This window comes from Pteropus vampyrus, unplaced genomic scaffold (genome assembly GCF_000151845.1).
Source record: "Pteropus vampyrus isolate Shadow unplaced genomic scaffold, Pvam_2.0 Scaffold197, whole genome shotgun sequence".
In the NCBI taxonomy this organism is placed as follows: Eukaryota; Metazoa; Chordata; class Mammalia; order Chiroptera; family Pteropodidae; genus Pteropus; species Pteropus vampyrus.
Window position 1 is genome coordinate 779,103 of NW_011888978.1, and position 14,821 is coordinate 793,923.

The 14,821-nt window shown below is 56.2% G+C and overlaps 1 protein-coding gene across 1 annotated transcript in view; it reads right to left on the bottom strand.

Annotated features, from left to right (window-relative positions):
* Nucleotides 1–14,821, bottom strand: part of OBSCN (obscurin, cytoskeletal calmodulin and titin-interacting RhoGEF) — a 141,327-nt gene that overhangs the window by 23,428 nt on the left and 103,078 nt on the right. Inside the window, 20 exon segments of the mRNA XM_023537737.1 lie at nucleotides 39–199; nucleotides 5,328–5,441; nucleotides 5,950–6,127; nucleotides 6,250–6,408; nucleotides 6,492–6,656; nucleotides 6,732–6,848; nucleotides 7,118–7,274; nucleotides 7,874–8,047; nucleotides 8,215–8,297; nucleotides 8,421–8,621; nucleotides 8,987–9,126; nucleotides 9,278–9,397; nucleotides 10,476–10,543; nucleotides 10,860–10,932; nucleotides 11,374–11,589; nucleotides 11,735–11,833; nucleotides 12,022–12,054; nucleotides 12,298–12,495; nucleotides 12,664–12,788; nucleotides 13,027–13,105. Coding sequence (XP_023393505.1) covers nucleotides 39–199; nucleotides 5,328–5,441; nucleotides 5,950–6,127; nucleotides 6,250–6,408; nucleotides 6,492–6,656; nucleotides 6,732–6,848; nucleotides 7,118–7,274; nucleotides 7,874–8,047; nucleotides 8,215–8,297; nucleotides 8,421–8,621; nucleotides 8,987–9,126; nucleotides 9,278–9,397; nucleotides 10,476–10,543; nucleotides 10,860–10,932; nucleotides 11,374–11,589; nucleotides 11,735–11,833; nucleotides 12,022–12,054; nucleotides 12,298–12,495; nucleotides 12,664–12,788; nucleotides 13,027–13,105 — 2,660 coding nt within the window.

Consider the following 14,821-nt stretch of genomic DNA (forward strand, 5'->3'; position numbering starts at 1 on the left):
TTCCCCACACCAGCCCCCCTCCCAGGCTCACCCTGCACCAGGATTTTGCCCAGGGTGCTGGCATTGCCTGCAGCACTGGCTGCAAAGCACATGTACTGGCCGGAGTCAACACCCGTCAGGTTGTCCAGGATAAGGGTGCACGAGCCATCAGGATCTTCTATGAGGATGTGGTGAGGGTCCACCTCTACTGGCTTCCCATCTGGAAAGGAGGGAGGACTGTCACGGAGGAGCCCATAGGGACAGGAGGCGGGGCCTGGCTGGAGGTCACAGTTACAAGTAGTGATGGAGGGGTGGAGGCCGAAGCCCAAGGGCCAGGAGAAGCTCCCTGCTGGGAGTCCAGCTGGCCAAGCTGACCTGGAGCCCTGGACACTCGCCTAGACTTCCATGTGCAGTGCAGCTTCTGGAAAGCGTGTTCTGACCTGGAGGCAAAGTCCAGGCTGGGGCTCAAACCCCACAAAAGATGTCTCATTCTGATAAAAAGTCTTACCTCCATAAACATGTAAAATTTCATAGAATTTCCAACAACTCTGCACGTGCTGAACCAGGTGGTTTAAATTACAACGGTTCATAACCAACATCTTGATTTTTTATTCACAAGGAACCTCAAGAAATTACTTTAAAATATATGAAAAAGAAAAAGCCTTCAGCCACTACCCCATTTCTCTGCACCCCTCGTGTCCCAAGAGTTGTCCTCATTGCCTCTCAGACTCCAGTGCTTCCTTCTCAGTGGCCCCCAAACACCCTTCTCTCAGGGTTCACTTCCCATGAAACAGCTCTCGGCAAGGCTGCTGGTGACAGTCAATGCAGTCAGTTTTCAATCCCTGTCCTACTGTCAGAGAATAGTTCTCTGTGCCCTCCTGCATTCCCTGGGCCAACCGCTGGGCAAAGGCACAGCTGTTCTGGGTGCCTGTATAAAGAGAAGCCCGATGTGTCAGGGCAGTGGAGACAAAGCCCTGTCCTTCCTTCCAGCCCATAAGGCACTTCTCTCTCTGGGGAACGGATGGGCAGATGTACCAGCAGCCCCATAACAGCTCAGCACCTTCTAAAACTTGGTGTTTCTCTCTTGTGGTGAACTCACTGCATGCAGCTAATGTCTGGCCCTAGACAAGGCAATGGTGGCCCCTGAGGCAAGACGCTGTGCTTTTCTGTGACCAGCAGCCTTTGTCGCTGACCAAGGTCTTATGTCTGTCTGTGCCTGGCTGCCAGGGAATCATCTCAGACCTTGTACAGTTTCTGATTTGCAGTTTGGTGATAAGAAAAGGGCACTGTCAGAGACATGGTATTCCAAAAGAGAAAGAAGGTAGCCAGTTAACAGGACCAGAGGGAGGTCCATGGGAATAGGTGGTGGACGCGCTGACCAAACTGTGTGCTCAGCTGGGCAGTAACAGCCCGCCCTGCTTGTTGTTTGTGAATGGAGAGAAACAGAGAGGTGGCTGCAGCCTGTATGCACTGCGAAGGGCATTCAGAGACAGATTTCTGGTTGGTGCCTTGATTGTCTCATGTTCTCCTTGGAGCTGGGATGCTGTTGGTTCAGCTCAGGTGCCTGCTTCCCAACTGTGCGGACACAGCTGGCTCATCTGAACATAAGTCCACTACCTTGACTCCTGGGCCCTGGCCCCTGAGAACTCCATGCTCTGCCTCCAGAGAGATTTGCCCTTGACTTGTCTGTCTTGTAACCATCTCTGGTGCCAGAGCCTCTTGGCATCTGGTGGCCCCCTGCCCCTTAAACACCTACTCTACTCCAGCATGTAGACACACTGCTTTTATACAACAGCCTGGGGGGTGGCGAGTGGAGATCTGACTACCTTGCATTTCTGTACGTAAATCTCCTGTTATGCTCATTAACTGACCAGTTGGATTTGTCTGCCTTGTTCTTTGGTCTCTAGTCTCCTTCAGCATTTGGAGGGCCAGCCTGGACATGTGGCCCTCTTCTGAAACACCAACAAATGCTTCAACCCATGTTGGGCCATTGTCAACCCAGATGGGCAGGAGGCAGGAGAGAGTGGCATGAGGACAGGCACCCAGCACGCACATGGCGGGGATTCTTTCAGAGATGACAGTAAAGGGGCCAGGTGTGTGCAGTAGGCCCTGGAACAGGGCACCTCCATGTACATAAAAAGCCCCACGGAGAGCTATCAATGGCTTGTGGCACCTGGGTGGCACCTGGAATAGTTACAGCCGGAGAAAGCAGCAGTCTGCAGGGCGTGTTCTGACAGGTGGCCCTGCCTCCTTGGAAACCTCGCTCAGCCTTCATGGAGAGAGGCTGGGGATGTTACCACTGCCTGGGCCACCAGACGCCCTGTTAAGTGGACACCCCCACCAAAAGTTTACCACCATGCAAGTTAAACTCCAGCTGGCCAAGAAGGGGCAGAGCCCTGGAGAGCACTGTGAAGCAGCTGTTAAGTCGAGGGTCCTAGAGATGAAATAAATGTGTCAGCAGCAAGAGTCATGCTACCTGGCTTAGGGTTTGGGCAAGTCCCAACAATGGATGTCACTAGCCGTGGAACTGTGTTTTGTTACATCCCTAACCCTTAGTCCATTCCTCTTCCTCCACCCGGCCTCTGCTGCTTTAAAAGAAAAATGACCAGACCAGAAGTGGGCATCCATCTCCTTGTGTCAAAGGGACTGAAGGTCCTGCGTGCCTGTCCAACACACAGGGGACCATGGGCAGGAGAATTCAGACTTTCATGGCTCTGCCAGGTACAAGCACTGGATTACAACAATAGAATCTTCACAGAGTTCTCACTGATCAGGGAAGGTAATGTCACCTTGGGCCAAGTCAGGAGACCATGGCTGTGGCCCCTTCCTCTGGACCCTGATACTTGCTGTGTTTGGAATTCTTTGCCCCCAAATGTGGGCAGGGGGTACTCCCAGTGGCTGCCTTATGCGTGGAAAGGGGGCCCTGGAGTGTGTAAACCAGCCTGGCAGTCTGTCCCTTCCCGTGTTGGTGCTCAGAACCCCAGGAGAAAGGAGGTTCTGGGATTCTTAGGTGACTTGAAAGTATCTGGGGTAACAGGAGAGGCCGCATCCCAACTCAATAGCCTTGAGCGGTCAGAGGGAGTGGATTGTCACTAGCCCAATCTGTTTGCTCCTGTGGCTCTAGCTAATATAGACAGGGTGGCTGTCATGGGTCTGCTGTGCACTCACGCAGCAAGGTCTCTAAAACATGTTTCCAGTGCTCTCTGCTCCCTGCCAGCTGCCCCAGGGGTAAGTCAGGACTTGGCCCTCTGCCCCCAACACTCAGTCCCATTATATGATGACATTTTGCAGGCTGGCAAGTCTGACTTCTGCCCAATGCTGTTCTTCCTGGCCAAGGTCGTTACATGCTCAATGACCTTGAGCTGTTTTGAATGTCCTGGCTATTTGGTTTACCACTTGACAAACTACAGATGGGCTGGTGGAAGACAGCCCCCTTGGGGCTATGAGCCATGGAGGTGAAGAGAGGCCTTTGAAGGGTCTCCCATCCAGACCACCAGGGTTCCATGTGGAGCCACAAGGGCCACATGGTGCTGACCCCCCACTGCATGCCACACAGGGAACTGCCGAGAGATGCTGGAGTCAGGGTAGGGGGCACATCGCATGGGGTGAACCCCATCTGGGTGGGTTAGTGCCTCCTGGAGCTATCCCAGTGTTTCCCATCATGATGCTGCTTTGGGTCAGCCAGTGATCAGCTCTGGCCACACCCCATAGCCATGTGTGCCACTTGGACCACCTATACTTTGACCACTGTGCCAACATGAGCTGACCATCCAGCTGCCACTCATCTCCTCCACTCACTGGACACAGCTGTCCCCAGAGGGGTCATCCCCTCCAAATATCACTGGGTAATGGTCAGGGTGAAGAAGACCAAGGTCTGACCAGAGCTGCTGGAACCCCAGGATCCTGCCCTGACTGCTTGGGCAAGGTGTGTCTTTTCCCCTCAGAATCGGCCAGCTGGCACATGCTCCTAAGGGCAGCCTGGCTGACAGGGAGGGCCTGGAGAGTGCAGAGTCCCTTCTGGATGACTTTTATGAATGACATTTCCCTCTGAGTGCACCCTCCAGGCAAAAGGCCTCAGTGAGGAGAAACAGCAGGAAGAGCCATCGAGCAGGTGGGGCGGCTGGGACCTCAGAATGTGGGCCAGCAGGCCTCCCTCCAGAAGACCCCGGGCAGCTCTCCCAAGCTATCACTGGGAACCAGCTGCTGCGTCCACCGTCTTTGTGACGCAGCTCCAACTATGAGCTGCAGTTATGGGCCCTCCCGCATGTCCCAGTAAAATGCCCCTGTGTATCCTCTCTAGGCCCATCCTTAGCCCTTCATGGGCAGACAAATGCCCCTGGCTGGCTGCGGACAAGCAGGACAGAAGGACTGATGGCCCTGGGATGGCTCCTCCAAAACCAGGACTGGACTCGGTTATTCACACTGAATTTGGGACTCAGAGGCCTACCTGCCCAGGTAACCCCTGATGAGTACCCTAGTCTACCTAGGGTCCTCAGACCATGCTGAATAGTCTATGCTACACTGTAATTTAGCATGGGGGCTTTGGGCCACACAGCATAATTTGACCTCTAGAGGTGCCATGACTGAGGTCAGCCATGCCGTGGTCAGCTGTGACAACGAAAATAACCCACGACAGAAATCTTGGACACCAAGGCTCGGTGAGGATCCCTGGTTGGCCACTCTCCATGTGCTGCCACACATCAAAGCTGGGAGAACAGGCACCATCTGTACAATCCTGCAGGGTGGGAGGGATGCCTGCATCCCACCTAGACCCAGACCACCACACCTCTTTCCTTTCATTGCAACAAACTTGAACCTGAGTGGAATGGCTCTGTTGAGTTCTGTGAGTCCTTCCAGTGAGTCACTAAACCTAAAAGAGGTCACAGGACCCCTGAGCTCTGCAGTTCCCATCACATTCAGATTAAATTGGAGACCCCAGTGCAGCCCTCATGCCCACTATGCCCGTTTTGGTGATCCCCTCTCCCCAGGCTCTTGGCTGCCCCTTGAAGCCTTCCAACACATCTGCCTGGCCACGCTTTATTTCTCTGGCTGCCCACGTTGCTTCCAACTTCATGCTACTCATTTGTCTCTCTGCTGTCACCTGTTTCTCCCCTAGATGGTCAGCCCCTCAGACAGGGTAGATGCACGCCCTCCCCTCTGCCCCACCTCATGCACCCTGGCCAGGTCGTCTTTGATGTGAAAGCAGGTACCTGGGGCAGGAGGCCTGTCCCTCATGCCCAGCCCTTGACCAGGCCCCACCCAGGATCCTTGGACCCTACCCAGCCTGATTCCTTCTAGGTAGCTCTTTCCAGTGTCAGGGCCAGCACCCCTGAGCCCTGGGGTCATACCTTTATACCAGCTGACAATGGGCTTCGGCGTGCCTGTCACACGGCAGGCCAGCTTGACTGTTTCACCCAGCTCAGCCGTGCAGTCGGCCAGTTCTTCTTCAAAATCTGGGGCTCCTGGGGATACACACACACATGCCCTCAGTACACTCATGGCAGGACCAGAAGCCCCACAGCTGAGGACATGGTTGCTATGGACACCACCCCTTGCAACCCCACACTGGCCTGAATAGGAATCAGGGTCAGAAGCAGGCTGGGTGTTACTGGGGAGTGGTGGGGAGTATAGAAAGTAAGCATGTTGAAAGGGTAGCCTCACTTCCATTCTAGGTGGAGAAGCACACCCAAGGGTGCAGACCCTAACCCAGTCTGAGTGCCTCCCTATGTTGGGAGCCCCTGAGTAAACTCTGAGGCCCCACCATAGGAGTCAGGGCCAGCACAGTATCCCAGCTCAGCTAACAGAGAGGCCGAATTGGCCAAGGGAACAGTGAGCCATCTTCCTCAGGAGGCATCCCCTTCCCAGGTAGCTGCATGGCAGGGGCAGGGGTCTGGGTGCCTGAGAGCCAGATGGCCAAACTGAAAGTTTCAGTTCCCCTTTCTAGCCCTGCTGCCAGGACCAGGCACTCACGCCAGACGGTCAGGGCCAGGCGCTGTTGGATGCTGCTGATCTCCTTCACCCAGGCGTTCTTGGTGATGACAGTCCGTGCCTGCAGCAGGTACTTGCGCACTGAGTCCTCTCGCTCGTGCCACACCTCAAAGGCGCGGTCGTCCCCCTCCACCTGCTCGTTCAGGTCGATGCTGCTCAGCTGTAAGGGGAAGACGAGACCTAACTGCCCAGGAAAATGGCCAGAGGACCAGCCCAGCCCTCCTCCGCCCGCCCTGCAGCCTGCCCCCGACCCCAGCCCACCAGGCCACCATGCCCACGCACCTTCATCATGTTCCGGAACACGTAGCTGAAAGTGTCAGTGCGCGAGTCCCTCCTGGGCTTGCAGACCACCAGGTGGTGGCGGAAAAGGAAGACGTGGCGGTGGTGGCCCTTCCAGGGCATCCTCGCACCTGGTGCCCCCTCCCAGACGATGAAGTGACCCTGGGAGTATAGTTGGCCCATGGTCAGCTTGAACACAGCCCCCCACAACCCCACTGCCCACCCCCCATGGCACCGCCCCAGACCTGGCGGATGGGCTCGCCCAGGGCCTCCAGGGTGCCCGGGTAGTTCTCCATGAGCGACACATGCAGCTGGTTCTCAGCGCGCTGCGGCAGGGCTGACACTACCGCGTAGGCCTGCTCCAGCAGCGCGCAGTTCTGCTGGTTCCGTGCCTTGTTGCGGATCAGCTCCTGGGAAGACAGCAGGTCAGGGTGTGCTCCACCAGTCATGGGCAAGGGGCAAGGGGCAAAGAGTGGCCAGCGTACCTTGAGCAGGGCCTGATACTGCTGGACCCGCTGCACTGGCTGCTCCAAGAAGTGCTGCAGCGGCGGCGGGGGTGGCTGTGAGGGATTGGCGGCTGACAGTATCTCTTCTGCATATTTCTGTGGGTACCGAAGGGTGGGTCTCAGGGCAGGAGAGCAAAGCTCTTGGATGGCCCATGTCATCCAGAGCCTGAGAGCACACACACAGCCCTTCCTCCTTAGGTGAGCCTCACCCCTACCCCAGGGATGGCTGGTCACCAACAGATGAGTAGAGCTTCAGAGGGCTCTGCCTGTTTTTCTCACTAAGCCAGGGCCCTGAGGCCTGGGCAGGTGAGTCAGGGGACATGATTTTGGAGACAGGGACCCACACCAGCTGGGGGTAGGGGCACCTTGTAGAACTCCTGCACAGCTGTGCTGACCACCACTGACTCAGCCTGCACTCGGCCCACCAGGAACTCCAGATACTTCTCAAAGGCCTCCTGGTTCTTGATAAAGCACATGGCCACATCGTCATCCGTGTCACAGCTCTGTAGTTCCTGCAGAAAGCTGCGTGGAGGGGACAGCAGTCAGGTGAGGGCTGGCGGGCATTAGGACTCTGCCCGTGACCTACAACCCAACCCCAATCCTCGGATTTGGGGGAAACAAGGCTCCTGCCAGGGCTCGGTCAGATGGCTCCTGGGGATTGAAGTGAGCAGGCTGGGCTGTGCGGACACGCGTGTGCAGTGTTTAAGGGTGTACATCTGCAAAGAAGCATAGGCATGTATGTATGTATAGGTCAGGCAGGCAAGGGAGTATGTGCACATTTGGGCCTGCATATGTAGGCGTGTACGCACAAATACATGAGTATGCACATGTGCCGATGTACCCACGTGCCCACACATGTAAGGGAGTGCACATGTACGTGTGTGTGCCCATGTACATGGGTTGCAGTGAGTAGGAGTGCTGCAGGCACTTTTGTGGATAAGCAGGTGTGTGCCAGCAGGTAAATCAAGTCAGCACAGTTTCTCTCCTCTGCTCTTGCCTACCCCCAAGGCCCAGCCTTGTGGGTAAATGCGTATGTGTGTGAGTGCATGTGTTTAGTGTGTGGTATGTACTCATACACACAGATCTGGGGAGCATCCTTGAGGCCTGCCATGCCCACCCACCTGCTGTGGAAGTGGCTGAGATCCTGTATGTTGCGGAAGATGATGGCCTTCTGACTGGCCACAGCAGTGGGCGCATAGGGGCAGCGGTCTAGGTGCTGCATGTGGTGGCTCTGCAGGAACTGCAGGTTGTCCACGAAGGTCTGCTCAGAGCTCAGCAGCTCCTGGATGACAGAGCTGGGGGCAGAGCATGAGGGGCCAGGAGTCGGCTGCTGAATGGGTACCTCCTCTCATATGGAGCCAGGGAGATGGTAGAGGAGAGCACCCCAAAAGGCCACCCTACTGCACAAAGCCACCTGGTAAAAACCCCAACTCCCCCATAACCCATACCAATGGCCTCTCACCTCAGCCGCGCCTTATACTCGTCCTCAGACACAGCCTCCCCAGGGAACTCAGGAGCCTCGGTGGAACCCCACTCAGGCGATAGCTGGTGAGGAACAGAGAGGCTCATAGGTGGCCTGGGTGCTGGCCTGGCCCTTCAGGGGTCAGGCTCCCATCTTCACAGTGGGGGCGACAATCCCAGGATGCCACCCCCCAGTCATCCAGGTACCTTGAGCCGCCTATCCAGGTAGGCAGGGGACACCCAGCCCTGCCGTGAGGGGCTGGACTTGGTGGGCTTAGTGCGCACAAGCCAGCGAAGTGGGTGGGCCGAGTCCAGTACTTCCACGTACTGGCCCTCCCGCAGTGAGATGGCATCTTGCTCAGCCCCCAGAGGAAGATAGTCAGCTGTGACCACGTAGATGTCAAAGATCTGAGGGTAAGGCACTGAGTCAGACCCAGAGAGAAGCCAGCAGGGCCTATTATGGCCCCAAGCCACGGGGCCCTGGAATTACATGAGGAGGAAGAAACCATCCTGACATTCTGTGAATTTCTAGAACAGGACCAACTAATCTCTGCTGCTGGAAACTATAAAGAGTGCTAGGTGGGGCCAACCCAGAGGGCAAGGGGGAGCCTTAGGGGTGCTGCAGTGTCTTAGGATCATGGTGATGATGTTGGCCACTCAAGTGTGTACCCTCATCCTCCTACACCCTGCCACCCAAGGCCCTCCATTTCCCACCCCATCCACCAACTCCCATTACCCTCTGCAAGCCCCGGGCCCTGTACTCCCACACATACCTCTCCCCGGGAGTCCCCGTCCTCCGACTCTGAGGATGACTCCTGGACGCTGGAGGAGGGGCGTGAGCGGCCGTGCCGGGGGGATGCAGATGGGGTCTTAGACTCCTCGTCACTGTCACCTCCGGGCACCTGCAGCTTGGCTGGGGCACAGAGACTGTGACACCGAGGAAGGCCAGCTCCCCTCCTGCACACCTCTCCTTGGGCCTTCATGATGCAGGCAGGGAGGGGCCTGGCCCTTGGTCACCATCCCCCAAACCCCACCCAGGACCTTGCTGCAAGCCAGCCTCTCACCCTGTGTGATCTTGGCCGACACCATCTCTGTGATCTGCGAGGTCAGCTTCTGCAGGAACTCCTCTGTGCCCACCTCAGCCAGGGACAGGTGGCCACGGGCCTCAGATGCCAGGGGATCTTCTGGGGGCCAGACCCTCACTCAGCCAGTGTGTACTCCAGATGAGCCCAAGCACCCCCCCAAGCCCATCTTGAGCTCAGGGTTCAGGGGAGATGGGGGGACACAGGCTCAAGGCTATACTGCTGGAAGCAGAGGGCTATGACCAGGACAAGGAGCCTTAATGGCTCATGGGTGTTTGAGTCAAGGTGTGATCGAGGGACCACAAATGCAAGGAAGCAGGGCCAGGGCAGAGGAGCAGTGGTTGGTCAGAGGACAAATAGGAAGTCTGGAGCCAGTTGGTAGCCAGCTTGGCTGTAGGACACTGGGCTAGGGCAGCTGAAGGCTGAGCTGCATAGAGGCCAAGGGTGGGGAGCTTGCAGCCATTGGGGTCCCCAACAGAGTTTGTGCCTCTGCCATTCATACTGGCCAATTTGGTGGATGGTCTGGGAAGAGGCTTGGGGAGGAAAGAAACAGGGGGCTCAGCTATGCAGGGGGCTTAGCTGGGCAGTGAGAGATGAGGGCAGGATCTGGATACTGAAGGTGGCGGGGCTAGACCCCAGTCTCTGGCCTGAGAGTGAGGGACTGATCCCAGCAGCTACGGTTAAGGGTGAATGGGGGCTGACTGGGGTGAGGGGGGGTGCCAAGAACAAGAGTTGGTGCAGGTCAGCCGAAAAGTGACTCAAAGGCGGGCAACGGGCACATGAGATGCATGCTCTCTTCTATCTACTTCTGTGCACACTTAATATTTTCCATAAAAATAGTTAAAAATATACCAAGGTGTCAGAACATCTGTGCAGGTGGCCTGGAAGAGGTGGGACATGTGGGGTCCCTCACCCAAGCCATGACTCAGCAGCTGCCTGCTCCATAGCCTGGGCATCCACACAGCCTGCTGGATGTGAGTACTGAGCCAAAGGCTGGGCAGCCCGAGACCAACTGGGGCTCAGAATCAGGCCCACAGTGGGAGGCCTGGGGAGCCCTGGTCCACAGCCTGACAAAGGGGCATTCTGGGCCACCTGGGCACAGGCAGCCTCCTCCACACCCACACCGCATCAGGGTTCGGCCGTCCCTCCTGGGGCAGACATGTATCTGCCCAGCCCATACCTTTCTTCTGCCCGGCAAGTTCAGCGAAACCCACAGGTTCTGATATCTGTGCAGAGATGGCTTGGGTCCTGAAGGGGGCAGAGGTGTCCTGAGGGCCTGGGGTAGACCCACCACCTGTACCCTTGGGCAGGAGCTTCTGACAGAAAGAGAGTCTAGGAGCAGTGGGCCGGGTGCCACAGTTGGGCCCTAGGGAGCCCTAGCTTTTATGATGGGGAAACAGAGACACAGAGCAATGGGGGTGACTCAAGCCACACGGCCTGTGAGGGGCAGCATCGGAATGAGGTCCAGGATAGGGTTCTCTCCCCAGCAGTAGCACTGTTCTCCCCCCAAAGCCAGGCTCCCCATGCCATGCCCCCACCAACTTTGGTGCAGGCCCTCACTTACCCTTGCAGGAAGGTGGAGATGAGGGACTCCTTTACCCCGGCCTGCATCCCTGCTGTTCCCACCTCCTTGGGCACTGTCAAGAGAATGGTGACCACCACATGACACTCAGCCTGCCGAACTGATTCTGGTCAGAACCTCGCCTAGTACATCTAGGCCACCTCTATCGGAGGCCTTGGTCTATCCGTCCAGAACCCTGAGAAAGGGTGATGCCCAATGTTCCAACCCAGCCCACAGCCAACCCACCAGTGGTGGGGACAGGAACAAGTCTGCACTTGACGCACCAGCCCACAAAGGGACTGAGCCCAGGAACAGACCGTTCAGGGTGACGAGGGCTGCTAGAGGGTCTCGGCCTGCTGAGTGGAGCCCACAGGGCAGGGGTGGGAGCTGGCCCCAGGGTACTGTACCCGGGGTGGGTAGATGGGACAGAGGACTGGGTAGGGTCCCAGGAAGGGGAAGCATGTGCCCAGGAGGTCCGGTCCTCTCCCATCCCCACTGGGCACCCATGCCCACTCACTGCCAGAGACATGCAGGCTGGCAGAGCAGAGGGCCTGGCCAGCAGCATTAGAAGCAATGCAGGTATAGGTGCCCTGGTGCTGTTGGCCCACGTCCAGCAGGACCAGGCTGTGCTGCTGCGCTGAGCTGGCCACCGTGTAGCCTGGTGTGTCCTGGAAGATCCACAACACCCTCTCTGCTTCTTCCCGCAACCAGTGCACAGCTGGGGCTGGGAGACCTGGGGCAGGAGTGGACAGTTGGTCCCCACTGAGAAAGAGGCCCCAGGAGGGCAGTTCCTCTGATCCTCTCTGGGGATCCTGAGTAGGGGAGGGGCTGCTCTGAGCCTCCCTAGGGATCCTGAATCGGGGAGTAAGACACCCTACCTTCAACCTTCACAGAGAAAGTGATACTGGAGCCCTTCTTCACCTTCTTGGAGGTGAACTTCTCCAAGAATCGGGGTGGCACCAGCTGCTGCTGTACATCTGGGGAGACACAGGTGGCCAATGGCGACAAGTGGAGAACCACAGCCCTGTGTGATGGGTGGGCTCTGTCCATCCTCCCAGGTCCCAGCCCCTACCTAGCTGGGTGGCCTCCCCGAAGCCTGTGTCCAGTCCCACATCACCCTTGCTAGGCCTCCCGCCCTCCGTCAGCCCATCTGGACTCAGCTCACCTGCTGCCGGCTTCTCTTCTGGGTCATTAGGACCTGAAAGAGGCAGGGAAATAAGACCTGCGGGAAGAAGGTGCCTCCCACCTGGGCCCGGGGGCCTACTCTTGGGGTGTGGGTTCCCGATGGCAGCCTGCCACTCGTACACCCAGCACCTACCACAACCCAGACAGGCATCTGCCCATCCACTACACTTCTCTCCGTAAACGGAGTGATGACCACGGGCCCAGCCCAAGCCTGCCATGGGCAGTGTGTAGCCTGACGTCCGCTCCCGGCACCCACCTCGGACCAGCAGCCAGGCGGACGAGTAGGCAGCGCCCATGGCATTGCTAACATAGGCCGAGTATTGACCAGCATCCTCGCTGGTGACTGATAGGACTTCCAGGGTGTGCAGCGTCTTCTTGTCCACCATGCGGATGTGAGCAGAAGCAGCCAGAGGCTGCCCATCTTTGAACCAGTACAGGCGGGGCGCCGGGTAGCCTGGAGCCGCAAGAGGAGTGGTCAACTTAGGGTCACCGCCCAGAGGAGCTATGCCCTTCATGTGGCCCAGTGAGGGGATGGATCCCTGGAGACTCCCCGGGCTGCCATGACCATCTGACTTCTATTGGTGGGAAGCATTGCCTGACCCTCCATCCCTCTCCTCCTCACCTTTCACCTTGAGCTGGAACTTGGCCAAGCGTGTGCCAGGGGCCACCTGGAGGTCTTTCAGCTCCTCTACCACCTGGGGCAGCTGCCCCTCCTCTGATGTGGACTCTGCACCCTCCTGCTCACGGCTGACAGAGAACAGAGAGAGGGGCAGTGTGATGTGATGAGCAAGAGGTCCAGGGCAGGAGGGGTGGGATCAGGCTGGGAGCTTCTGAAGTCTCTTGTTAACATGCTGAACAAAAACTGTGGCCTGGGTGAAGCCTCCAGGACAGGCATTCTATCAGTCCAAGCTGGCATGGTTACCCCCAATCCAGGGCCCAGGACCACCAGCCTGTTGGGCACTGCCTGCTCTTGCACAGCCCCCACCTGGACAAGTAGCCTTGAGCGCTGAAGTAAGATGAGGACTCCGTGGCATCTGCGGCAGTGTCGTAGTCGGTGCTGGTCACTGGGGATGAAGGGTGCAGATGGAGCCAGGCCTGAGCCCCCGCTTCCTGGGCACAGCCCTGCTCCAGAGGCCATCTGGTTCTCACTGCACAGCTGTCCCTGGGAGCCACTTATTCTCTTAAGTCAAAAGTCATGGGGACACAGCTACCCTGTGCCCATACCCCGCCAAACCCAGGCTGTTAGCAGCCCAAGTTTCAGGACTATAACTAACTATAAGACCAAACAAATTATAAACACAGGTGACTCTGGGCTTCATAAATGGCAGGCAGGGGCAGAAGCAGCCCTTTCCAGTTCCATCCCACCAGAGAACAAGGGATGATGTACTTAGGGCCTCAAAACCAGCAGCTGGGGGCTTCCCCTTGTAGCCACAATAGAGTAACAGGGACTGGATTTGTTCTCTGCTGTGAACTGGAAATTTCAGTGCCCCCCAAATTTCTACATTGAAACCTAACCTCCAAAGTGATAATATTTGGAGGTGACTAGTTCATAAAGATAGGTCCCTCGTGAATGGGGTTAGTGCCCTTATGAAAGGGACCCCACAGAGCTCCTTTTACTGTGTGAGGACACAATGAAGTTGTGTCCTCACACAGTAAAAGTTTCCATCTGCAACTTGGAAAGACCCAACCGTCTTGGCACCCTGATCTCAAACTTCTAGCCTCCAGAACTAAGAAATACATTCTTGTTGTCCACAAGCAACCCAGTCTGTGGTACTTTGTTACAATAGCCTGAACTAGGACACCCTCCCACCTGAAACCACCAAAACAAACAAAATACATGAAACGGCAGTTGTGATGTTGTTATTTATAGTAAGAAATATATATTTGGTCTTGCACTGTTCTTGGCACTGAGCTCCTAAAAACCTTGGAATTTCCTGTGATGAAAACGATAAAGATATCTTGACATTCAAAACATAAACTCCTGTCAACCACCCCCGAGTTTATGTGAAGGAGGTGATTTTAGAAAGTCCCTAGGATGGAGGCTGGTTGCTAGGGGAAAGGTTGGAAATTTCAGTCCCTCCTGGGAAGGGAGAGGAGCTGGAGGTTGAATCAGTCTCCAACAGCCAATGATTTAATTAGTCATGCCTGTGTAATGAAGCTGCTATAAACATCCAAAAAGACAGGGTTTACAAAGCTTCTGATTGAACACGGGGAGATGCAGGGAATTGTGGGCTTAGAGAGGGCATAGAAGCCCCTTGCCCCTTGCCCTTTCCCACATACCTTGCCCCGTGTGTCTCTTCCATCTGGCTGTTCTTGAGTTATTCCCTTTATAATAAGCTGGGGATCTGGTAAGAAAACTGGTTTCCTGAGTCTGAGAGCTGCTCTAGCAAATTGATGAAACCCGAGGAGGGACTGTGGGAACCTCTGATTTAGAGCCAGTCAGTCAGAAGCCCTACTGACACCTGGACTTGCCACTGGCATCTGAAGTAGGAACAGCCTTGTGGGACAGAGCCCTTAACCTGTGAGGTCTGATGCTATCTCCAGGTAAGTAATATCAGAACCTAGTTAAACTATAGGACAACCAGCTGGTGTTGGGAGAATTGCCTGTTGTGGGGAAAACCCACACACATTAAAATTGGTTACAGAACCATCAGAATGATTTCAGGTCACTAAGTATTAAGCAAGTGTGGACCCTGAGAAATAAGATACCTATCAAGAATGGCTCCTGGTGGCTAACCAGGCTCAAATTTAAAAAGAGAGCCTCTCATGCAGACTGTACT